Source organism: Apus apus, chromosome 5 (assembly GCF_020740795.1).
Source record: "Apus apus isolate bApuApu2 chromosome 5, bApuApu2.pri.cur, whole genome shotgun sequence".
Taxonomy (NCBI): Eukaryota; Metazoa; Chordata; class Aves; order Apodiformes; family Apodidae; genus Apus; species Apus apus.
The window spans coordinates 17941132-17967488 of NC_067286.1; the positions used below are offsets into that span (position 1 = coordinate 17941132).

At 39.3% G+C, this 26357-nt stretch overlaps 1 protein-coding gene across 4 annotated transcripts in view; it reads left to right on the forward strand.

Annotated features, from left to right (window-relative positions):
* Nucleotides 1–26357, forward strand: part of CHID1 (chitinase domain containing 1) — a 105328-nt gene that overhangs the window by 28544 nt on the left and 50427 nt on the right. For 3 of the 4 annotated variants that reach the window (XM_051622321.1, XM_051622322.1, XM_051622324.1), the window contains 2 exons: nucleotides 14317–14418; nucleotides 16699–16854. In XM_051622321.1, coding sequence (XP_051478281.1) covers nucleotides 14317–14418; nucleotides 16699–16854 — 258 coding nt within the window. The remainder of the gene's footprint in view (nucleotides 1–14316; nucleotides 14419–16698; nucleotides 16855–26357) is intronic. The other variant, XM_051622323.1, reaches the window with a different exon arrangement.

The window sequence follows — 26357 nt, forward strand, 5'->3', positions numbered from 1 at the left end:
GTATGTAGGGGACACACCTAGTACTCAAGCTAGCCTTATTCTTTTTTAATAGATATTTTTGCTTTGTTAAGCCTTCCTACTAAAATTTTAGGTAAGCTAGAAATCTAGACAAGTTTTTCTTTTAGTTGTGGTTAGCAAAGGGTGAGTGGCGTGAACACAACAAAGGAATGGAGAGAACTGAAGATACCTAAGTCAGGTTTTGACGTTCAGTTCTTAACTTGAGACTTCATAAGCTTGCTTTTAGCCTCAGTGAATTAAAATGACAGGTAAATGTTTCAAAAATCATGTCTGAAACACTGAAGAGGCCTGTACTGTTTAATCTATAATCTTATGTGAGTTTTTTTGAGTTGTCTAAAATTCCCAAAATATGCCTATGATAAAATATTTTCTGTCAGATACTGTGCTTGGCTCTTTTTTCCTTGGTCTGAAAAATTTGCCACATCAGCATATGAAGCATAGCACCTTGAAGTGTGCTTCTGCTTCCCATCCATTCTCAGCTAAGTGCATTTATATCCCAACTGTCATTTTCAGCTGCTGTCTCTTACTGTGGCTGATCTTCTGTTTGATTGAAAAAAAAAAAAAATGTTGAAAATCATAGCACTTCTTACATATCAAGCAGTCTGAAGATTTGGTTACTGATTGGTGTTATGCTAAGGTTAAGTGTTCTTGACACTACATTTTTTTAACAGCAATGAGAAGTTCCTGGCAGCAATACTTTCAGTTTACATATGTATTATGAGACCAGAGAAAAAAATGAAAGTTTCTCAAGAGCCATTACTGTATCACCGTTTTCAGAGTAGGAAGACTATAAAGCCTTGACAGTGTTTTACTGTGATTCAGCAACTTTCCTTTTTTTCAGTATCAAAGTGTTTTTGTTTTAAGCCATTCAAGATAAATCATTTTATGTCCAATGACACTTAGCAGTGTTTTGAAAATCTTCATTGTTTTAGAAGCTGGATCTTTTAACATTCATAGAATCAAAGCATGGTTTGGATTGGAAGGAACATTAAAGATCATCTTCTTTGAACCTCCCTGCATGGGCAGGGACACCTTCCACTAGAACAGGTTGCACAAAGTGCCATCCAGACTGGCCTTGAACACTTCCAGGGGAAGGGCTATCCACAATTCCAGTGGGCAACCTGTTCCAGTGTCACACCATCCTCAGAGAAATAGCTTCTTAATATCCAGTCTAAATCTGCCCTCTTTCAGCTTGAAACCATTGACCCTCATCTTATCACTGCATACCCATGTAAAAAGTCCCTCTCCAGCTTTCCTGTAGGCCCCCTTTAAGTATGGATAAGATCTCCCTGAAGCCTTCTTTTCTGCAGGCCGAACAACCCCAACTCTTATGCCTGTCTTCCTAGGACAGGTGCTCCAGCCTTCTAAACTTGCTCCAGCAAGTCCATATCCTTCCTGTGTTGGGAGCTCCAGAACTGGGCACACTACTCCAGGTGGGGTCTCACAAGAGAGTAGAAAAGAATATTCTAAATTTCTGTATTTTTGTCATTAAAAGACTAGCTTTGTTGTTTGGTAGTTTTAACTTCATTCTTCATTCGTAGAACACTAAGGTTTGCTATGGTAAGATCATACAATCTTAGAATCGTGTAGGTGGGGAAAGACTTTAAGATAATTAAGTCCAACTGTTAATCGAGCACACTGCCAAGCCCACCTTTAACCATGTCCCTGAGTACCATATCTATGCTTTTAAAGGCTTCCAGGGATGGCAACTCACCACTGTCCTTGGCAGCCTGTTCCAGTGCCTGACAACCTTTTCAGTAAGGACAGTTTCCCTTTAATCCAATCTAAACTTCCCCTGGTACAACTTGAGGCCATTTCCTCTTGTTCTATCATTTGTAACTTGTGAGAAGCACCAACACCAACCTCGCTACAGTGCCTTTTCAGGTAGCTGTAGAGAGCCATAAGGTGTCCCCTCAGCCTCCTTTTCTCCAGACTAAACCCCAGTTCTTTTAGCCGCTCTTCATAAGACTTGCTTTTTAGACCCTTCACAGGGCTTTGTTGCCCTTGTCTGGAAATAACCCAACACCTCAATGTCCTTGTACTGGGGGCCAAAAACTGAACACAGTACTCAAGGTGTGGCCACACCAGTGCCACCAATCCCCTTGTCTGTGTCACCAAGAATGATGTTAAACAGTGGTGGTCCCAATATCAACCCCTGAGGAACGCCACTTGTCACTGATCTCCACTTCGACATTGAGCTGTTGTCTGCAACTCTTTGAGCACAACCATTCAGACAATTCCTTATCCACTGAGTGGGCCATCCATCCAGTCCATGTCTCTCCAGTTTAGAGATCAGGATGCCGTGCAAAACAGTGTCAAATGCTTTGCACAAGTGCACGTTAATGACATCAGTTGCTCTTCCCTTATCTACCAACACTGTGACCCCTTCATGGAAGGCCACCAAATTTGTCAGACACAATTTGCCCTTAGGGAAGACATGCTGGCTGTCGCCAATCACCGCCTTATTTTCCATGTGCCTTAGCATAATTTCCACAAGGATCTGCTCCGTGGTCTTGTTAGGCACAGAGGTGAGACTGATTGGCCTGTAGTTCCCCAGGTCTTCCTTTTTTCCTTTCTTAAAATTGGGAGCTATGTTTTTCCTTTTCCACTCAGTAGGAACTTCACCAGACTGCCACGACTTCTTAAATACAATGGATAGCTGCTTAGCAGCTTCATCTGCCAGTTCCTTCAGGGCTTGCAGAGGTATGTCATCAGGTCCCATGGACCTGAGAACCTTCATGGTCCTTAGATGGTCTTGAACCTGATCTAACCCTACTGTTGATGGTTCCTCATTCTGCCAGTCCCTGCCTTTGCCTTCTGAGACTTTGCCAGTGAAGACGGAAGCAAAAAAAAATCATTGAGTACCTCAGATTTCTCCATATCCCAGGCAACCAGGTCTCCCATGTGAGCATGCTCACATTTTCTCTAATCTTCCTTTTATTACTGATGTACCTGTAGAAGCTTTTCTTCTTGTCCCTGGCCAGATTTAGTTCTATCATGGCTTTAGCTTTTCCAGCATGATCACTCAGACAATTTTTCTGTGTTTCTCACAGGCTACCTGTCCTTGCTTTAACCATCTGTAGCTTTCCACCTTTAAACTTCTGTTTCTCCAAAGTTAAGATTTTAGATACTCCATTTATTCTTTATTCTTGCTGAAAAAAAACCATTGTGGGCTGTCTTAAGTAGCTTCAGCTCTTTCTTTCCAGAGCTGCTGTGCGATGAAAATAACCAGAATCTATGCAGTCTTTATTGTGGTATCCAGTAGCGGGGGTTATCAACTTAGGTTTGCTACTCTGCCTCTTTGGAAAGATTGACAACATGGCAGACAACTTGTCCTTCCTTTTACTTTGTACTGCCATGCTCTTTTCCTCCTTTCCTACAAATAACACATACATATTTGGCTGAGAAGCAGGAAGATTACATGTTGTTTTGAAAATTGCTAGTTGAATTCACAGTTGCCTAGGTCAATGGATGCTACAATTGATTAGTGTTTTGCATATGTGATAAAAGAAACAGGTGTTTTAGTCTCTTAGAAGCTAGTTATGAATAGATAGTTATAATTATTAAGGTAATCTGTGTTTTTCACCTGGAGTCTGTCATCTTTAGAAGTTGCTGCAGATTCAATTACCTTGCCATAACTTTGTGTAAACAAAATGATATGTTTGTGGGTTCACTATTCCAGCATACATGCACTGTTTTCCTTAGAAGCATTTCTACCAAGTAGTAATTCTGATGAAGAATATGCAAGTAAACAATCCAGTAATTTTTTAATAAAGTATGATAAACAAATTCAATTACATTATAAACAGCTTCTAAGATGTCTTTGTTTTGGAATGAAATGGGATTTGTCGCTTACTTTTAACATCATTCTCAAGCAGGACTATGCGGGCCAGAATGCGAAGCCTTGACATTTTGGTAAGTAAATAATGCCAGGGATCAAAACAGCAGGAAACCTTTTGCTTGTTGCAGATGAAGTTTTGAATTATCAGATCAAAATTTTAAATTACTGAGTCAAATAGCAGCATTGTAGAGTCGTGTTTATTGAGTAGGATTCCGTTTTACCAGTACCTGTGCTTAATGTTATAACAAGTTAAAATGTTTATGAGAAATCTGGCCATAATAATCTTATTTTGTTGGAATCAGTAGTACTTTTGCTGCACTTTTCTGATCTTTCTACATGTCTGATTACCTTTCTTAATTTTTTTTCCAACTTGACAAATGGGATCACATAAAATGAAGCAATTCTAGGAATGATCAGTGTGTATTCAGTGTAGATTTAGCCAGTATATACAACAAGTGTGCTCTCCCCTGCTTGCTGTTGCTAATAAAGAAATTTGATGCTGGAAGACAATCTCTCTGGGCAAGCAATATATAGAAAATGGGACTTGGGAAGGAAAACATGCAAGCTGAAACTATGCACAGTTTTCTAATTGTTGTGCCTAACTGATAATAAAAATTGCCCCGCATGGTTTCTTTATTCATCAATTTTCCTATGAGTAACTGGGATGGGTTATGTATCTTAGGGAAGAGCGCCAGCCCTCAGTGTTCTGCAAAAATTTCATTTGGTATATTAATACAATTTTGTTTCCTGATGAAAATGCAGTAAATTTTTACTTGTCAGTCTGTTATAATTTACAGTCCCGTAGTGATCTGAAGCATTCATATCGTTGTAGCACGTGGTTACCATTTTCTTGTTTGTCAAGCTGGCTAGGTTTTGTAGTTGTTTTTAAATGCTTATCCTAATCTAATCTGAAGAATTTGGTAAAGAGATTCCTGCCATGAAGAAAACTTGAACATGGTCAGCAATGCTGACAAAATGAGTCAGGTTTGTGTTTGTAGGATGCACTTGATGGAGATTAACTAGCAGCAAGTTTTCCAGTTTGTGTTACTGCTGAGATGCCAAGGTCACTTTGCTCTGCTTGTTGAATCTGCAGCCTCAGATGGTTGGAAGGAGAGGACTAGACTGACAGCAAAATTGAGTAGTATCTATGTAAGCTCAGTGTAAGGTCAGGGATCACGAAAGTCAAGCCCCATCCTTTTTCTTTTTCCCTTCTCTTCCATCCATGGCTGGTGTCCAGGGAGGACTCCATCTATCCATCACCATTGATCCCCAGGCTCATGCATTCCTGACCCTCACAACTCTCCCCTCAGCTCCTGTCTGCTCTGCCACTCTCTCCGGCAGCTCCAGGACGTTTTGGAACTGCTCCCAGCTCAGGACATGCCGTGGGAGTTGCTGTGGGTGGGGAGAGGCAATAGGGTTCTGCACATTCCTGAGCACATTTGTATATTTGTACATATTTTATTTTATCGTTAGTATTTAGTTAAAGCTGTCTAGTTTAGTTTTCAATCCAGGAAGTCTCTCTCCTTATTCTCTCTCCCTTCCCTGCCTGTGTGGGAGGGGATCGAGAGCATTGTTGTCACTGGTTCAGTTGACGATTCTGAGTCAAACTGTGACAAGCAGTCTGTGTTCATGAAATGCAAAAGCATTATACTTTAGTGCAGCTAACTGTAATGAGCTATGAAAACCAGTATCTAATGGTGAAGAAGGGTGGAAGAAGGGAAGATTTGCAAATAGTTGCTTTTCGGAGAATACAAATTATACACAACAAGAAAAGTCATTAGTGAGAAGATTATTTCTGAAGCAGATATATACAGGACACAGAAAATTAATCAGTTTTCCATTATGGAGGAGAATTCAAAGATGTGTGGATACAGGAAACTTCTATTTTATAAGAGAGGAAGAAGATGAGGTAACCAAACAAGAATGCAATTCAAGCTTGCTTGTAATAGGAGTCATTAACAACATCTGGGGTTTTTTGTGTGTTTTGTTTTTTTTTAATCCCTTTTTCTTACTTCATTTTGATAGAGATCATAGAATCTTAGAATGGTTTGAGTTGGAAAGGACCTTAAAGGTCCTCTAGTTCAAAAACCTGTGCATGGGCAGGAAACCTCCCCCTAGGTCAAATTGTTCAGGGCCCCATCCAACCTGATCTTGAACACTTCCAGGAAGGAGGCTTCCACAGCTTCCCTGGACAACCTGTGCCAGTGTGTCACCACCCTCACACTAAAGAAATTTCTTCCTAATGTCTAACCTAAATTTCCCTTCCTCCAGTTTTAAGCCATTACCCCTTGTCCTCTCACTACAACCCCTTTTAAAAAATCCTTCCTAAGCTTTCTGATAAACCCCCTTCAGATACTGGAAGGCTGCTATGAGGTCTCCCTGGATCCTTCTTTTCTCCAGGTTGGGGAATGCTAACTCTTTCAGCCTGTTTTCATAGGAGAGGTGCTTCAGCCCTCAAATCATCTTTGTGGCACTTCTCTGGACTTGCTTCAGGAGCAACATGTCCTTCCTGTGTTGAGGGCTCCAGAACTGGACACAGTACTCCGGGTCTCCAGGGCTCTCAGAAAAGCTGAATAAAGGGGAAGAATCACTTCCCTGGCCCTGTTGGCCACAGTTTTTTTGATGCAGCCCAGGACATGGTAAGCTTACATGGAGCTTCTCATCCTCCGTTACCCCAAGTCCTTTTCTTCCAAACTGCTTTTGATCCATTCTCCACCTGACCTGTATTTGTGCTTTGGATTGTCCTGACCCAGGTGCAGAACCTTGCACTTAGCCTTGTTGAACTTCATGCAGTTTGCATGAGCCCAGTTCTCAAGCCTGTCAAGGTCTGCCTGGATGGCGTCCCTTCCCTCCAGCATGTCAACCTCACCACACAGCTTAGTGACATCAGCAAACTTGCTGAGGGTGCACTCAATGCCACTGCACATGTCGCTGACAAAGATGTTAAATAGCACTGGTCCCAGTACTGACACTTGGGGAACACCACTTGCCACAGGTAAGCATCTGGACATCAAGCCATTGATTACAACTCTGGTTGCTCTTCTGTTGTCCACCAATGCCGTGACCCAATTGTAGAAGACCACCAAATTAGTCAGGCAGGATTTGCCCTTGTTGAAACTGTGTTGGTGGTCACCAATCACCCCTTTGTTTTCCACATGCCTTAGCAGAGCCTTCGGGAGGATCTGCTCCATGGTCTTGCTGGGCATAGAGGTGAGACTTACTGGTTTATTGTTCCCTGGGTGTCCCTTTTTTTCCCTTTTTGAAAATGGGAGTTACATTTCCTCTTTTCCAGTCAGTGGGGATTTCTCCAGACTGCCAAGACTTTACAAATATGATGGACATGATAGCTTTGCAACTTCATCAGCCAGTTGCTTCAGGAGCTGTGAATGAATCCTGTTAGGTCCCATGGACTTGACAAGAAGTAATTTTATCTTGATTTCAGTGAAGCATTTGACACTGTCTCCCACAGCATCCTCGTAGGTAAGCTAAGAAAGTGTGGTCTTGATGATCAGGTAGTGAGATGGATGTTGAACTGGTTGAAAGGAAGAAGTCAGAGAGCTGTGGTCAATGGGACAGAATCTAGTTGTAGGTCTGTGACTAGTGGAGTCCCTCAGGGGTCGGTACTGGAACTGGTACTGTTCAATATTTTCATCAATGACCTGGATGAGGGAACGGAGTGTGCCCTCAGCAAGTTTGCTGATGACGCCAAACTGGGAGGAGTGGCTGACACACCAGAAGGCTGTGCTGCCATTCAGTGAGACCTGGACAGGCTGGAGAGTTGGGCAGGGAGAAACTTGATGGGATTCAACAAGGGCAAGTGTAGAGTCTTGCATCTGGAGAAGAACAACCCCTGTACCAGTACAGGTTGGGGGCTGATCTGCTGGAGAGCAGTGTAGGAGAAAGGGACTTGGGGGTCCTGGTGGACAGGAGGATGACCATGAGCCAGCAATGTGCCCTTGTGGCCAAGAAGGCCAATGGCATCCTGGGGTATATTAGAAAGGGTGTGGTTAGTAGGTCAAGAGAGGTTCTCCTCCCCCTCTTGGTGAGGTCACATCTGGAATATTGTGTCCAGTTCTGGGCCCCTCAGTTCAAGAAGGACAGGGAAGTGCTTGAAAGAGTCCAGTGCAGAGCGACAAAGATGATTAAAGGAGTGGAACATCTCCCTTATGAGGAAAGGCTGAGGGAGCTGGGTCTCTTTAGCTTGGAGAAGAGGAGACTAAGGGGCAACTTCATCAAAGTTTACAAATATGTTAAGGGTGAGTGTCAGGACGTTGGAGCCAGGCTTTTTTCAGTGATGTCCAGTGATAGGACAAAGGGCAGTGGATGCAAACTGGAGCATAGGAGGTTCCATGTAAATATCAGAAAAAACTTCTTCACTGTGAGAGTGACAGAGCACTGGAACAGGCTGCCCAGAGAGGTTGTGGAATCTCCTTTGCTGGAGACATTCAGAACCCGCCTGAACACATTCCTGTGTGATGTGCTCTAGGTGACCTTGCTCTGGCAGGGGGGTTGGACTAGATGATCTTTTGAGGTCCCTTCCAGCCCCTAAGATTCTGTGATTCTGTAATTAAGAATGTAGATTCATTTGAAAGTAAATGAAAGTGGCTTGCATGGTTGGAGTATTTTTTCGGTCTTTCAATATGAAAGGCTATGAAGTCAAAACCATATAGAAATACTCATCAGTAATGCACTAAAAGGGAATTTTTATATATATGACCATATGCCATTTGAAAGATTCAAGTAATAGACATTCTAGACTATGAAACAAACTCTCTGCATTTATTTTATATGTGAAAGCATAGAATGGTGAAAAGAAACTGTGAAATTCTAAGCAGTCTATGCAGAAATACAAAGGAAAATGGCTGATTTCTTCTAAGTCTGTGATGTTATCCCTGTAATAGTTCCTGTGTTATAGTAATTATTGATGTTGGTTGATGAGAAGCTGAGCATGAGCTGTCAATGTGTGCTTCCATCCCAGAAAGCCAACCATGTCCTAGGCTGCACCAAAAGAAGCGTGACCAGGAGGTCAAGGGAGGTGATTTGCTTCCACTACTCCACTCTTGTGAGACCCCACCTGGAATACTGTGTTCACTTCCAGGGCCCTGAACACAAGAAGCATGTGGAGCTGTTGGGGCAAGTGCAGATGTGGGTCACAAAGATGTTCAGAGGGCTGGAGCAGCTCTTCTATGAAGACAGGCTGAGACAGTTTGGGTTATTCAGCCTGGAGAAAAGGAGGCCCTGGGGAGACCTGATAGTGGCCTTCTAGTACCTGAAGCGGCTACAGGAAAGCTGGCGAGGGACTTCTTGCTAGGGCTTGTAGTGATAGCATGAGGGACACTTCAGGTACTGGAAGGCCACTATAAGGTCCCCCGGAGCCTTCTCTTTTTCAAACTGTTCCAACAGGTCCACATCTTTCTTGTGCTGGGGTCACCAAAGCTGGACACAGTATTCTAGGTGAGGTCTCAGCAGGGCAGAGTAGAGGGGCAGAATCACCTCTCTTGACCTGCTGACCACACTTCATTAGAATTAGATTAGAATAGATTAGATTAGAACACACTAAATTAGAACTAGATAATCTGAAAGGTCACTTCCAATCAAAACCATTGTGTGATTCTATGACTGTATATACATATAGCAGCGTCCTATCAGAAAATACTGACAAATTTTTGGGAATTTGTGAAAATAAGACCTATGCTTTAAGGGAAAAAAAATGAGCTGGTTCTCTCTTGCTGTGTTGTCTGGCAGAAATTAGGGTCAGGAGCCTACACATGGAAATGGTAAATCTCTCAGCAAAGTAAAAGAGAATCTTAAGTCAAAAGTGACATTGCCAAGAATGGGAAGAAGTTAATACTGGGACTTGTAAGCAAGGATTCAGTAGGAAAGTCAGTATTTTATCGAAGAAAATGCATATCATAAAAACCTATGGTTGAAGCTTGATTACCTCTTGAGGAAACGGGCTGGTCTAAATCAAAGTGTTGATGTGTCTCTGGTACAGCTGTTCTCTGTACAAGAAAAGGACTGTGCCATTTACTAGAAATATTTCTGTCTTAAACATTACGTAGAGTGTTTTTTCTCTGAGTAACTCAGTGGTTCCCACAGAGGGACAGGAAAGATAGAATAGAATGTTCTCCATTGGAAGGGGCGTGCAATGATTATTTAGTCCAACTGCCTGATCACTTAATAGAATCGTAGAATCATTAAGGTGGGAAAAGACCTTGAAGAACATCAAGTCCAGTTGTCAGCCCTACACCTCTGTGACCACTAAACCATCTTCCAAAGCACCACATCCAATCCGAACCTCTCCTCAAGTCTGACCAAAAGTTAAAGTGTGTTCTCCAGGGCATTGTCCCAGTGCCTCTTAAACACTGAAAGGTGTGAGGCATGAAATCCTGTTGCACTGTTTGACTGCTTTCCTGGTAAAGAAATCCTTCCTAGTGTAAACCTCTCCTGTTGCAGTTTTGAGCCATTCCCGTGCATCCTATCACTGGGTACCAGAGAGAAGAGCTCAGCACTTCCCTCTCCACTTCCCCTGCTTAGGAAGCTATAGACAGCAATGTGGTCACCCCTCAGCTTCTTTTTCTCCAAACTAAGCAAACATGAAGTCCTTAGCCACTTTTTATAGGGCATACATTCTAGCCCTTTTAGCAGCTTTGTTGCCCTCCTCTGTACACATTCAGGGACCTTAACATCCTTCTTAAATTATGGGGCCCAGAACTGTACGTAATACTGAAGGTGAGGCTGCACCAGCATTGAACACAGCAGGATAATCACCTCTTTTGGCTGGCTGGTTACACTGTGTTTGATGGACCTCAGAATGTTGTTTGTGCTCTTGGATGCCTGGGCACACTGCTGACTCAGATTGAGCCTGCTGTTAACCAACACAAGCACCTGGGATAATGTCCTATACACATAATGATGGACATTATATCCAGACCTCAGCTCAAATGAATTATTTGTTACATGTATACTATCAGAGGTGTTTCTTACTGCAGTTTAAGTGCTGTAAATTTAATCTCTGTGGTGTATTTCCCTTCATGGAGCAAATTCTACAGTTCATATAGATGCAAATTTTGCTGAGATTAAATGGCTGTTTTCAGACCTGAAAGCTGGGGGTTTTGCTAGTATTTAATAAGCTTCAAAGTTAACTATGTTGAGCAATGATATAAAAATCACATAAGAACACTAGTGCATTTGAGCAGGATGTTCAGGAAACTCGCTGACATTTGCTTAAGGTATTGAGTTAGAAAAATACAAATGCAATTATCATATGAAGTGTCTGGCTCTTATAACAGCAATAGAAGGATTTAGTATAGGCTAACACATCAAAAATACCCTCTTCTACTTAGATTTTCTTCTTGAATAAAAATTTTCGTATTTATAGTGCCTGTTGCATAATTTCAGTACATTTTGAGGTTAGTAAGAGTGGCTTTCTTTAAACAGTGGATTTATCTTTTTATTCAATGTTCAACTTCACTGTTTTAATGAGTACCTTTGTTAGACTCCAAATTAGGTACACTTTTTGAAATTTGTCTTACGTTGAACTCAAAGCAAATGAAGTAGTTCAGAGATCAGGTTTAATCCCATGCAAAGAGACTTTTCAGATATATTAAATCATTTGCTTTTCCTATTATTCATGTTCATACACCTGACTTGTGTTCCTTCACCTTTGTGAATGTTGATAGTAAGCAGATAAAATCACCAAGGTTTTAGTCATCTGACAGTTTAATTACCAGCTCTCTTTAGTATGTACATTGTACAGTGCTGATAAATTATTATTAAGTCTTTGCCACTTCACTCAATATTTGGGAAGTGGTATCCAGGGCTGTTGGCTAGACTTGTAAACTTTTGTTCACAGGGACTTCTGGCAAATCTCTTGACTTTCTCTGTGCTGGTTTTCTCAACAATTTAGTCCATAGAACGTACCTGCCCTTGAGTGAAGTTTACAATTACGTATCAGAATGATTCGAAAACCTCAAATCAGAAGCTTAATAGCTGTTGAAAAAATATTTAGTTTTTATGCTTGGGTGCAAATTTTCTTGACTAAGAACAATTCTCAAGGCATGAATGAAATTATTTTGGTTTTGATCCAATGGACAGTTTCCCAAAGTGCTTGACTAGAGCAGAATTGTCTGGTGGTGCTTGTGTTCTGTGAAGAGTGGTAATACTTTAACACTAACCATGAATGGACAAATGGTTTTCATTGCTGCTGGGTTTGTTCCAAGTTGGAAATTTATAATCTTGCTCCTCAGGTGGCATTCGTTTGTAGCTTCAGTAGTTTAGTTACAAGCTTGCTTTGGAAAAAATGATTACAATATCCATTTTTTGTGGGTTCTTGGTTGGTCTGTTTGGTTTTTTATTTTGGGTTGGGGAGGTTGTTTAGTTTTGGGTTTGTTTTTTTTCTTCTTATTCCTTCATGGTATATATGAAAAATGGATCTAGAGGGCAAGATACATCTACAAATTTAATTAAAGTACTAGCCAGCTTAATCTATAAAGCAATTCAACTTGCCCTACACTGCAATTACTTTTTATGCTTTTCCCTTCATGAATAATCACAATCAACTTATGGAAACTGTGTATTGCTGGAGTTTGCATTGGGGAATTGCTTTGCCTGCAGACATTCAAGTTGCCATGACATTGTTTCAAAGATGGTTTTAATTTTCTTTGTTCTTGTAAAACAACTGTAGTATGCAATTGCAGTAAATGACAAGCAGATAACTGTCTGAAAGCTGAGGTCCACCAGTAGGTTCCAGAGGGAGAATTTGTTTTAATTTCTTAAAACCCCAGAAGGAAAGAGATGGGATTTCTCCTTAATATGACTAGTTTATCACTGCTTCTGAAAATTTGAGACTTCCAGAACACCACTATACTTCATACAAATTACAGATACACAGTCCAGTATGTTTGGCCAGGTTAATTTACGTGACTTGCAAATATCATTCATGCTTTGCTCCCTTGTAACATGACAGGCATATTCAATTATTTAATCTGCCCCACTTTGTAACCTGTGCTGTTAACATCTTTTCCAATGCAAAGGAGCAGAAAGTGTCCTTTTAAACTGATAAATGAACACTGTTGTGCTCTGATAATCCATTCAGCACATACTGTTGGATGGAGAATTTGTACACTGATCCAAAAGTCATGAGGGTCAAAATAAGTGATTTTTCAGTCTGTTACTTGCATCTGTCACTGAACATGTCTTTAGTTTTTACATTTAAGGTGGAATGTGAGTGGCTTTAAAGTGTGCCTTGTCTAGACGGGTGTTACATACTCATTTCTAGATCAAGTAGCACTTTCTGATGTTACTGGGAAGATCTGAATTTTTTCTCTCTTCTACTCTCTAGAGGAATCTTGTACAATCCTCCAAGTCAGCCGCTGCAATGTCAGGGTTGCACCACAGAGTTTGTAGCTGTTAAATGGCTTCCTTCCTTCCTTCCTTCCTTCCTTCCTTCCTTCCTTCCTTCCTTCCTTCCTTCCTTCCTTCCTTCCTTCCGCCCTTCCGCCCTTCCTTCCTTCCGCCCTTCCTTCCTTCCTTCCTTCCTTCCTTCCTTCCTTCCTTCCTTCCTTCCTTCCTTCCTTCCTTCCTTCCTTCCTTCCTTCCTTCCTTCCTTCCTTCCTTCCTTCCTTCCTTCCTTCCTTCCTTCCACCCTTCCACCCTTCCTTCCACCCTTCCTTCCACCCTTCCTTCCACCCTTCCACCCTTCCTTCCACCCTTCCACCCTTCCACCCTTCCTTCCACCCTTCCTTCCACCCTTCCTTCCACCCTTCCTTCCACCCTTCCTTCCACCCTTCCTTCCTTCTGCCCTTCCTTCCGCCCTTCCGCCCTTCCTTCCGCCCTTCCTTCCGCCCTTCCGCCCTTCCTCCCGCCCTTCCTTCCGCCCTTCCTCCCGCCCTTCCTTCCGCCCTTCCTGCCCTTCCTTTCCTTTCCTTTTTTTTCTTTTATATTTTTTCTTCCTTTTTTTCCCTTTTCCTCCTTCCTTCTCCTCCTTCTCCTCCTTCTCCTTCGTATTGTGCCCCTATGAATCTCATTCTCCCAGGCTATTTAGAACAATATACTACTTCTGTACCTCTCTGTCCCCTCTTAACACACTTCAGAGACCACTGGCTGAGGACATGGTTCTCCTGGCAGCAGGTTCTCTCCTTTAGTTCAGTCCCATGTTTGCAATGCAATGGCTGCTTTATGTTCCCTGCTGTGCTGTGTATGCTGCTAGTTTGATGAAACAGATTCAGTGGTTTCAGGCAACTTGTGTGTGTTAATAGTTTCTGAATTGAATCGTTGGAGGAAGCCAGTAGTCTCCATGAGTCCAAAACTGTCAAAAATACACTCTTTCACCCATGAAGATCAGATAGATTGTAACCCCATGCTAGATTTTGTAAATGAAGAGTAAGTAAAAAGGGGGGAAGTAAGAATTGTGTTCCAATAGTGAATCTTTGTTTTGTTTTGTTTTGTTTTAAAAGGACTAACCAGCCAGGGATGTTCACAAAGAAGGAATTTGATCAGTTGGCCTCAGCAATAGACAGCTTTAGTCTAATGACATATGACTATTCGACAGCACAAAGGTAAGACTCCAGCTAACATTAGGAAAAGATTACTGAAGCAACTGATTCATAGTTAGGTCGCTACAAAATCTACAGTATGAGTTCATTTTTAACTAAAATGGATAGAATGTTTTAAATCTATCAGATACTGAAGTTTTGGATTAGTTACAAGAGGTAACCTATAACTCAGGACGTTGTTGAACAACCATGTATATTTGGCACCCAGATATTGTGAAAGGCTTTGTACTCAAGCTAAAAAATTATCTTTTTGCTAGTTCCATGACACGTACTCTTTTCCAGGCCAGGTTCTTTTAGTTTCAGTTATTTAGTATAGTTCTGCAAGATAGGTACACGAATAATCTATTACGTGTCATCATCAAAAATAATTAGTTTTAAAACACAATTGACAACACATTTGCTTCATTCTGAGGCAGCAGACTGCTTTTTGACAGCACTGCTAATTTGGGCATGCTTGGCTATGTTTTTCCATTCTTCCTCTAGTCCCTCCCTTGTACTGATACAGCCACTTACACAGCAGTTTGTCAAACAAGAACAGGGAGCTGATCTAACTGAAAATTAACACAAAACCCCACTCTTGTACATCAATATTAATTTTCAGGTATGTAGTATTTTTAAGTGTGTAAAAGTGAAACAGCAATATAGTTCAGAGGTCCTTAAACTCTACAAAGACTATGTTACTGATTTACAAAAGCACGGTTCATTTTGCCTCCAAATTCCACATAAGGATATGTTTTTGGAATTCCTGGGAGATTTTGTAAATCTTGCTTGAAGGTGACAGTCCAGAGTTAATATTTGTGGTAAACTGGCATATTTAGAAATACCATCCTTTCTGTGTTTATTACATCCCTAAAGTCTTTGTCACCTCTGGTATATTAACATTTTGATAATGTCTAGACAAGTTAGAAAGGAACTTATATCTTCTCTGGAAAGAATATATTTATCTCCTTCCTATCTCTCCCCAGCCGTGTCTCTGCATTTTCAAGCCTAGAGATTTAGGGGAGAAAAAACAAAGGCAGTAATGACTACTGAAGTTAGAACAGTTTATTACTGTCCTGCTGGAATATGCAGCGTAGGTGTATCCAGTTTAGCTTTCCTCAAGGTAAATCTGCTATCTATGAAGATAAGGTGCTTTTGTACAGGCTGTGCAAACCTATCTGAAATCCTGAATGCCTGTTGAAATACTGAGCTGTAGGCTACATCTTTCCTGTGTGAAGCTGCACCATGCTTTATGCCATGGTAAAATTACAGGTTCTGTTATGATACAGTCACATCTTTGTGCTTTTGCTGCTGCTTTAAGTTGCTTAGACCTGACTTGGAGCTGCTAATATTTTTACTTGAAAGGAGGAGGGAAGCATTCTTCAGTTCATGCCCATTGTATTTGAAATAAATGTAGCTTCTGAGATGTAATGCTTTTGATTTGAGAAGGGATTTGTTATAACTCAAATCTTTTCACTTGTATTTGATTAGTACGAGTATATGAAATATGTATGTTTTCTTACATAAGTTTTGCCTTTAAATGCAAACACAATTTCCACCAACATTCCTATAATTTATTTAGTACATTAAGTTTTAATGGCACAGATATCCCAAAGGCTTTGAGTAGATGTTGATATTTCTAAGACTGGAACATGCTTTTCCTATTATCATGTTAGAGAGTGTTTGCAATAGAGCCTGCTCTTTTCTCTGATGAGATAGGAATGGGATGAGCATGACATCCTGATACAAAATGTATTACAATTGTGTTACTCTGTGTATTAAGGCTCTACGCTTTTTTCTTAATGTAGCTTTTTGTTAGTTAATTGCCTATTTAGGGTTTTATCCTAAGTAAATGTTAAACTGTCTTGCTTACCAGTTACTGATTTTCTGGTGCTTTCTGTAAGTAAATGGTTGATTTAGTTCCAGTATGTTGTGCCAGTTTACAGTAGAAACATTGAGGATGGTATTGGAAAAAATTGAAGTAATAGAGAGTTTTTAATTGTTGTATGGGCATTGTGCCAGGCCCAGTGACAGAGATGTGCTAGGTGAAAATTTTTTCTTATCCACTGTAAGACCTTTTGTATCTCTTCACCTTAGAAATTAATCAAAAGTCAAGTGTTTTGTGGATCAGTACCTTCAAGCCACTGAAGACTGTGCAGTTAACTTTCATAGGATTGTAGGTTGACTTTTACTGATTTTTGTGTGCCATAGTTTGCTCTTTACAGTTACACTAGTCACAAAGAGAAGGCTGAGAATGACTGTGAACTTTTTCTGACAACCTGTTTGATTTTTTTAACTTGACAGACCTGGTCCGAATTCCCCTCTTCCCTGGGTACGAGCCTGTGTTCAAGTACTGGATCCTGATGCAAAATGGAGGGATAAAATACTTTTAGGATTGAACTTCTATGGCATGGACTACTCTGCTTTGGGAGCCTCTGGTGAGCCAGTTGTTGGTAGCAGGTAAGACTTCTCTGGGTAGTAAGTACTTACATATGATATATTCTCACAAAACTAAGAAATCACAAGTATTCTTGTTTAGAAGTATGCATGTGTTAGTGACATAGAAATGGTAAAAATGATACATCTGCACATGGAATAGTAGTGCACCAGTTAGAGTAAGACCTGTAACTTCTCTTCCCTGTACAGAAGTTTAGATAGGTGGCAGTTATCCTGTCAGAACTCTCAGGGAAAAATGATTTGTGTATTTTTCCCTCTTTCTTCTATCCATGTTTATACATGCAGTTGGCCATCGTTGTGCTAAAATGTTCTGCAGTATTATCTCATTCTCTGTCTCATTTTGGAGTTTCATGCAGTTGACTTAAAGATTGTTTCTCTTGGCTGCTGAAATTGCTACCTGTTACTTTGAAATCTGGTATTGGTTTCAAATAACAAGATAATGGAAGCATTCCAAGCCAGCCTTAAATTTTTTATTCATTCTCAGAGGAAAATAGTCAGTTTAGTTTTGGGTAGTAACCACCTATAGTAAAAGTGACATAACCACCTGTACTAACAGTGACCTCTCTAGAAATACAGTCAGGATATAGGACATCAAGCCAGAAGAAACAGCAAGAAAAAACAGTGTGAATTTGACAGGAAAATCAGATTTGTTAAGAAGCTTATTGTTAATTTATAAAATAGAACCAAGCCAGGTGGAAACAAACCTAAAGCACAAGAGGCCACTGTTCTCACTTTCACAGTTTACCAAGTTCATTATACCAGAATATTTCAATATAGTAAGAAATTTCTTTGTTAGGCATTGAAATACTATCAGAGGTAGATTGTATAAGGTAAGGGCCTGAATTTTTTATGTCCATGCCTTCAGTTACAAAAATACTTTGCCATTGCACTTGCCTCTGCTGTTTTCCTGCTTCAGCTTGGCTCTTTAATAATGTAGGGGGTATAATAATGTAGACATCGTTTTCTCCCAGTCCTGATTTGTATTTGAATCTGTCTGAATAACAGAAAACTACTATGGGGTGGGAAAAATAAAGCCATTGTCTACAGTGAAAGGTATATAGTGGGTCTATCAGAATGGCTTCTGCAAAGTTAGTTGTAGTGGTTAGGCAGAGAAAATACTCAATAGTCAAAGCATTGCTGATTCACAATCCTAGTTATACAAGCTCATCACTAGTAATGTAGATTAGCTTTAATGCTTACAGTTTCTTTTGCAGGTAGGAGCATAGCACTTTCTAGACAGAATAAAAAGATCTTTTTTTGTGAACTGCAACTTTTAGAATGAAGTTTACACTTGAAATTAGAAAATATACTGTGCCCTAGTATAGCATCTACTTCTGCTTTACATAGATTCTTCTGTACTATTTTATAGTATTAACTCATGTTGCTTTTTAATTAATAGGAAAATATACTAGCTAAGAGTCATGTATGATTAATCTAACTTTTACCAAAAGAGACTGTTTACCTGTATGCAGGGCACTGGCACACAGTATGGAGACAGTATGTTTTATGCAGAGAATGGTACTGTTAACATGTTCTTCATTGACAGGCTATGATAATGTAATTTTTCACATATCTACCAGATGCAAGGTTCTGGACAAAGTCTTTGAGTTTATACATAAAACCCTTCATTTTTCATGTTGCTGTCTTAGCTATTAAATGTTATTCAATGGTTAAGTTTATTTTTTCAGAAATACATTTTTGAGCATACACATTTATGTATTAGTCTTTGCTGTATATGTCATGAATAGTAATGTTATAGTAAAATAGGTTCAAGGTAAACCAAAGTCAATATTGGCCAAGCTTCTGACATAAAACAGGATACTACTGTAAAATAAGCTCTCAGTCACTTTGTTGGTAACACACTGTTTGTAAGGAAGTCCTGGTTTCTAGCATCTGTGAGTCATTGAAAACTATCACACTCACATCCAGTCAAATCCCAGAATAGGCACAGCTTGTTCAGAGATACCCTTGCCCCATCCCTCCAAATAAGTTTCCTTCTTATTCCATTATCAGTACTCTGGCTACATGCGTTTTTATCCCACTCTAATAAGAAATACAGCTGAGGCTGATCATACACCTTCCCAATTATGTATCTGCCACATAAAAAGGCTGCTCAGAAGCTGTGTCCAGTGTAGAACTGGATGGCTAGGTTATTTCTTTTTCTCACTTTGGCTTCTTAGTGAATTTGAGCTTCCAGTTTCTTGGTGACTATAGGCCAGAGTTAGTCATGACCTGTAAAAAGTGCTGAAGGTGTGAGTCATGGCTCTTTTAAGGCACCCTCCATATATTGTAGTGGTCTTAAGCTAAAATAGTAGCATTAAAATTAATTCAAAATATATTCAATGAAGTGCAGTATGGTGGGTATCAGCTGCTTTGTTGTAGGTTTCTCTTCAGGTTTTTGCATCTGAAATGTATTGCATATACAGGTCTCCAACATGCCAGTGCTCCGGTCTTGTTGAAGCATAGTAATTGGAATCTGATTATCTTCAATAAGAGAGCTGGATAATTGTAAGCTTTGATGGCAAACTGTATATTCTGAAGTTGTTTGATGCACATGTAGTATGCGGTTAAGTTGGTTATTGGTATAGTTTATACACATGGTTAAATGCAGATTGCAGAGCCTTGCTCTGGTTTCATGATTGTTTTTCTTTAGGACAGGAATTATGTAAGGGAAAGAAGCTCTGAACCATAGGTAGATTTTATTCACTAAATATTTTTTCAGTCCCGAAGTTAATAAAATAACTTTCAATAAAATTCCTAATTGCATGAAATACTATCTGACAGGTTGAGGGTTTTTTGCAGAATGTTATCTAAAGGTAGAAGTACTTGGTTTCGATTTTGCCGAGAAGATATAGAACCTTTCCATGTAATGTCCTTTTTCCTTCATATAGACCATAACAAGTAATATGTCTATGTGCTTGTGTATGTATATATATCAGGATTAAATGAAGTAAAAACAATTTTTATTTTAGAGTATGGTGTAATTTGTCTTTGGGTGTTGTTACAGTAGGATCTACAGCCGTTATTTGCAGTGATGATGTGTTTGTCTTGCAGATTGATCACAAGTATTTCTTGTGAATACAATTAGTCTCTGAGATTATAACACATTCTTGTGCTTTAATCAACCAAGTACCATTGTTTAGCTGCAGGGAAGCTACATTCCTCTGTATATTTAGTTCTGACACAATTTGTATGAAATGCTAAGCCTGAAATAAAGGCGTTGTGTGTGTCATTCCTGGAATTGCCTCTAGTGCTTCTGGCAATGTTTTCATCTCTCTGGCTGTCAAGAATCAGGTGTCTGAACTGCTTACATGCAGTCATTAAAACTTGCCACAGTATTAAAATCTGGGCAGAACATAGCCACCTGGTGTTGCTGACTTGCTGTTCTGAAGACCAGTTTGTTCCAACATGTCCTCTAATTATACTGCAACCTGACAGTATTTCTTCATCTGAAAAGTGTATGTCTTGGGTAAGTAATTAGTTTACCCTGAAGCTTAGGAAATTGTTTAGACTTTTTGCAGAATCTTTACCTTTGAGTCCTTTTTGAGACCTGTAGTAGGTCAGCAAGCCCCTCTATCTCAGAAGGTTCTTAATTTTGTTTGTTTTCATTTTTTTCTTTTGGCTTCTCATGTGAAGTTAGAAAGCAGTGCAGTGGTGTTTTCCATTCCATGCCATGCCATCTAAAATCTGTAGCCTTTAGAACCTGAGCCAAAAGGGAACTGATAAACTTCATTGCTAGCTGTGAACTAGAAGCAATGTAAATCAAAGGCTATCATGTGGTAATGGTGTGTGCCTTCTTTACTGAGCCCATCCCTGCTAAATTTAAAGTGTTAAAAGATATTTGGTTGTAATTTTGGTTTTTTTCTGTGTGTAGTGCTGAAAGAGGAAAGATATGTATCTGATGTTCCAACTGGCTGTATATAATTTTTTAATGTATTCCACATCCAAGCTGCTTTTTTTCCAGTTGTAGCTGTTGAAAATAGATATATGAATAACTCCATTGCTGCAAGACCACCTTTCTGTTTAAAGGATTCTGAATGGGTTTTTTAATGTTAATTTTTAAACACTTAAGAAGATTGAGATAATAAATTGTCAGTATAGCAAGGGAGAGGCTAATTTGACAGTGCATCATGGTATTCAAAGATAGAAAATAAGATGACTTGCAAGGCATGTGAGGATGTAGAGTTCTACTGAGAATTTTATTGGCTGCCTGCCATTCTATAAATAGCAGGTAATAAATACTGGTACTTAGAAACAGTTAGAAGTGAGCTTCTTTTTCCTGAATTGCCACAGCGGTGGGTTTATTAGCAGCATCTTAAGAAGACTTGAACCAACTGTGAATTATGATGTTGTTGTAGAGAATGGAGCAAACAACTTGTGGAAGGGAGATTTTTACTCTTCAAGCTTCAGGGCTTTTACAACATTTATTTCATGTCATCACTCTCTCAGAATTTCCATTCTTCCCTGCATACCAGGATTCTGTCTCCTGATTTAACCCATTTTGCTTACAGTTTACATATCAGTGGGGAGATACTAATATTTCAAGTAAACTGACGGACCAGTTAGGTCTTTAGGATTGAACATCCTCTTGATCTGTTGTCCACCGCTCAGTTTCATTGAAGAAACTGTTAAAACTCTTCCTTCTTAATCTGTACTGCTGGTTCAGTTGATAAATCATGGCAATGATAGAAGGAAGTTACAATCGGAATTGGAAAGAAGTTATATTTCTATATTACAAACATATAAATAATTCAGGAGTTTTTCAAGAGGTTTATTCTATTAAAATCCCTCTGGGATATTCTGTTAACATGTGTCTTCCATAGTATGCCTATCCCTCCCTTTAGGAGTGGGTCATGAGTGTAAACTGTTAGCTGAATGACTAGTTAATTCATATAAAATAGTAAATTATTATCATATTTCAGCTTATCTAAATTGTAAATATGAAAAATACAAAAGCTGTTACAGTTGTTTTTTTATGTAAAATACATTCCTAATGTATTTTTAAATTATGGAGAAGTTGCTTGTGTTTATTAGGCAGATGATTGGGTCTGAAGTTCAGTTGTACAATGGCATATTGTCTGTGGGTGGATGTGTTTATCTCAGTGCATCTGTTTTTTAAAAAAATTAGTCCGTTGTGATTTATATTTTAAAGGAGGGCATATTGCTGTGAAATGTGCTATTCTCTGTCTCTCAGAATATTTTTAATAGTGAATTTGCTACAGGGATTATTTGGGCAGTCACACGTTGACAAAATAATTATGATACAGTTCTTCACTGTCTCGTACTCTAACCATTGAGAAGATAGCATGATGGAATTGGGAAAAAATACTTTTAGGGTTTTAAAAAAGGGAAGAGCCACAGGTCTTTACTGCAAATTAAGATGTCTACTACACCCAGTGTAAAGTGAAAGAAACTTGCTGCTTTGGAAGCCTTATTTGGGCTTCTGAGATCACTAGTGATGAACCTAATAACACTACTAGCCCTGACTGAAGCTCTTCGAATGTATGGTCATTAACAAACATGGAACAGTTGTTTGTTAACTAATAGTTTACTATATGTGTATCCAGATTCCTCTGCTCTCAGTCCCTTAGCTCCCACTGCCCCATCCTCTCTGATGTTCAGTGCTGAAAGGTTGATGACTGATTTTAACCTGGTGTAGAGACTGTCCCATGCAAGAGACTCATTGTGTTCAGTTCCATTGCAAATCAATTGGGAAGGAGTGTGTAAAGGGCCTCTTGAAGATGCTTGGTGTCTTTATATGAGTTTGCCTAGAGCTGGCTAAGCACACTGTGCTTACTTGTTGTCTTGTGTGCAGTATAGATTTCTCTAGGAAGCTTCTGATTCTGAAGGCATCAAGTCCTCCTCTTTTTGAGCAGAAAGACAGCAACCTGGATTAAGTTTATCAGTCAACCCAGGACCTAGCCACCACTGACAGGGATGCATGGAGTAAAGTGTTGGGTTTGAGCAGCTGGATATTTTTATCTTCCTTCTAACCAGGGAGAATTTTTCACCTCTTCCTGAGAAAAATGCATCCTGGAGTTCTAGTTTGTTTCTTTGTGGGTATGCTTTGTTTTTCTTAGATCTGAAACAAAAATCTCGGAGCTTCCAAACCCCTTGCTTTTTAACACTTCTCTCCGAAGTGGGAGGCTGGGTGCGGCTGGGTAAGGATTCTGAGATCAAGACCCAATAACAACAAACAAGCTGTTATTGAGCAGGCATTCCTTATTGCAGCGCTGGGCAGCACTGGGGATATCTCTACCATGAGTGCTCCGGGCGAGTTATACACCAAAAACATGCATATTCAGTTCCATGTCAGTGAGTTCCCAGAGTTCTTTTACACAGTCATTTTATTTCCTGTAATTGGCTATCTTTGTAATGATGCATGCTCGAGGGTCTCCTGTGGGTGTCTTTGTTGATTCTAGTCCTTTGTCGCCTTTGTCCTGGTCTCTCATCCTGGTCCTGTCTCCAGTCTCCCCCTGGTAGATTGCCCAGGTGGGTCAGAATCCACATAACTGTTGTCTGTAGGCGCCACGGGTTCTTAGAAGACTTGATGTTATCCCAACCTACAGGATGCTTGGCATAGTTGACTGATAGTTTCACAAAGCACATTGTTTTAAAAGCAACCCTTAGTATAGCAAATTCAGTATTTTAGTAAACTTTTATTAGGCTATATTTCTATTGAATTTACTAACGAATATCCTGTGATGTATCAGGTCCTTCCTTCTCCCTGCAACTGTTTTATTTTTAATTTACTTCCCTCACTGGTTTTGATGATGTGGACCAATTTTTGTGATTAGTGTGTCTGATGATTAAAAAATTGGGCTGGCTTGAAAAATAATGGAATATGTGTTTCTGAATACAGATACTGCAAGACAGGGGTTATCTTGCAACTTTAATAGAGCCAGACTGATTGTCTGTTCTCTTTACTAGAGACAGTAATGAGATAGTTTGTGTTTTGTTGAAGGAGGAGCATTGTTTACTTAATGCCTATTTTAGGAAAATGGATCTAGAAATGTTGAGTAATAAATTATAGCTAAAATAGTTTTTGGATTTTGTGCTCTAGGGATAATATAGGTGCATTTCAGAACGTTACTGGAATGTAGCATTGTGCATGGCTAAAATGGAAATCAAGGCAGACTCTCACACATAATCTACTTTTAGAAAAAAATACAATATTCTGAAAATTATTACAAATTATTTACTTGGAGACTCAACAAAATTTTAAGGATTATGCCCAAAAATTTCTATATAACCTAAGTAGTTACTGCTTTCTGATAGTTTTGTGTGTGTCATTTCCATGTTTAAACCAAATGTTGGTTTTGCTACCCTATTTTATAAAGAAAGTCTTTAAAAAACCTAAAAATCTCTCCATATTCTATCATCTTTATACAACTTTTGCAAATAGGTCCTGCCTTTTGTTATTTACCTGCTTTTAAGGCTGGGGAGGAGAAAGGAAGTTCTTCTAGAATGGCGTTTTGTAAAGTTCAAAGTAGCTGTACTACCAGGTTTAGAGCATATATGTCCACTCAGTGTTTGTGAGTGGGATCATTGACTGGGTGAGAGGGTTAAAATGGAGCCTATAAATTCTGTGACCCTGTAAGATTCTTATAAGATTGAGTATAGTCCTACTGCCAGCCTCAAATACAGGGTGTGTAGATGACAGGTGGTGCTTGCAATCTTGAATATAAAATTGTCTACTACAATGTTAAAATCCAGAGGAGGTTGTCTTTACATTAATGTTTCCCTGTATCTACCAAAATACACAGACGTCAGTGTCTTAAAAGATTATTTTTTTCCTGTGTGAGTGAAAGCAAAATTCCCCTGAGTCCTGGGGGGGGGGGGTGGGGGAAGTCCCAGTAACTTATTTACTAACATGTTTTCAGCTGAGGAGTAGTTGTGGTTTAGAGTTCTGTGCTTAATATGCTGATCCTTTGTAGCCATAAACCTGAAAAGGTAAAAGTCAATGGTGCTTTCACTTTCCATGTACTTGGAGTGCTTTGAATTAGTTTTAATGGATTCAGATATAGTTAAATTTCGCTGGATTTACATTTTATAGTAATGAGGCACTAGACAGTTGGAGATAACTCAGGATAAAAGTGGAATGTATTTTAATATTGACAATGTGAGTGAAGTTATGACTGCTGTTGGGAATAATAATCTTTAAATTGGTCCTAGATTTTAGTATTTGTGGATTATGAGCATACAGAAAGAAATGAATGATACATGTATCCTTAGGGAGATCTTTATGTATGAAACCCAGGAAACAAATATGATGACAGCAAGCTAGCATTGCTGACACCTCATTACCCAGTGAATCAGCAGTGTCTCAGCAGTTAACACTGAAATTTGGAGTTGTGATGTGGGTGTCTCATATCACCTTGATTGCTGCTTAAAAATCTAGTTTCTTCTGTATTAGGATTGTACTGGTTTTAACTTTTTTTTTTTTTTAACATTAAGTCCTAGCTGGGTTCAGGCATGCTGAAATGTTTAGTTTACCCTGATTTAGTTTCTCTACTTGAGTTTGCATATTGCAGGCTTCCTGAACAACTCTCTTTTTGCTGAAATACATGTCCTTGGGAAAATTAATTGCAAGACAAAGGAATGGGTAGAATAGTTAAAGATAATGGTAAAGTGTTTGTAATTTGTCATTGTTCTTATGTTTGACCCTGGAAACTAAGGTGCTAATTTAGTCTCTCCCCAGATTTAAAAAAAAATTATAAGCCCCATACCACTGGGGGTAATATGGCAAGCTTGCAGAATGCCCTACCAATAAATTTCAATCAGATCTGAAAACCTCTCCAAAAATGAAGATTTTTCTTCCTGCTCCTTACCCCTAGAGTCTTCCTTGAGAAAATCCGTAAAAGGAATATTGAGCATAAGATATGCCTGGCACCTTATAGTTGACTGGCAGCATTTATTTAGCACCTGGAAGAAGAATCCCTGAAAATCTGTGGGTTTTAAAAGCAAAAATCTGATACTGAATCATGAGCTTGTCTCACGTAAAACACTGATAATTTGTAAATAATCCATTTCCCAGTAGTCTTCCTGAAATGGTCATTACCAAGCTGCATAATAAAGGAGTAATGGTATGTGTTACTATTACTATGTACAGTAAGATCTTACAGGGTAAGTAATACTTCACTATGATCTGTTTTATAATACTGTGAGAAAGATGTATAAACAGGAGTGCATTAAGAATATAAAATGTTCAAGTGCGTTAAGCAGTAGGGAGTAATAATTTTTGCTTGGCTGTTTGTATTTCCACAACTGTTCCTGAATTTTTCTTGCATACTGACATTTATATACCTGCTGTTTAATGTCTCTGCTCTTCCTTGTGTAAGTTTGGAAATCTCTGCAATTACAATATTTTTGTGGCTTTACTTTCTTTTGTATATGAATTTTAGTAATAGGATGTTTCTTCAGCTGAAAAATTCTAAGAAGCTGCTGATACATACAATAAAACTGTTTTGTTCACAGGATAGTAAATTTATTTTCATTACATTTTC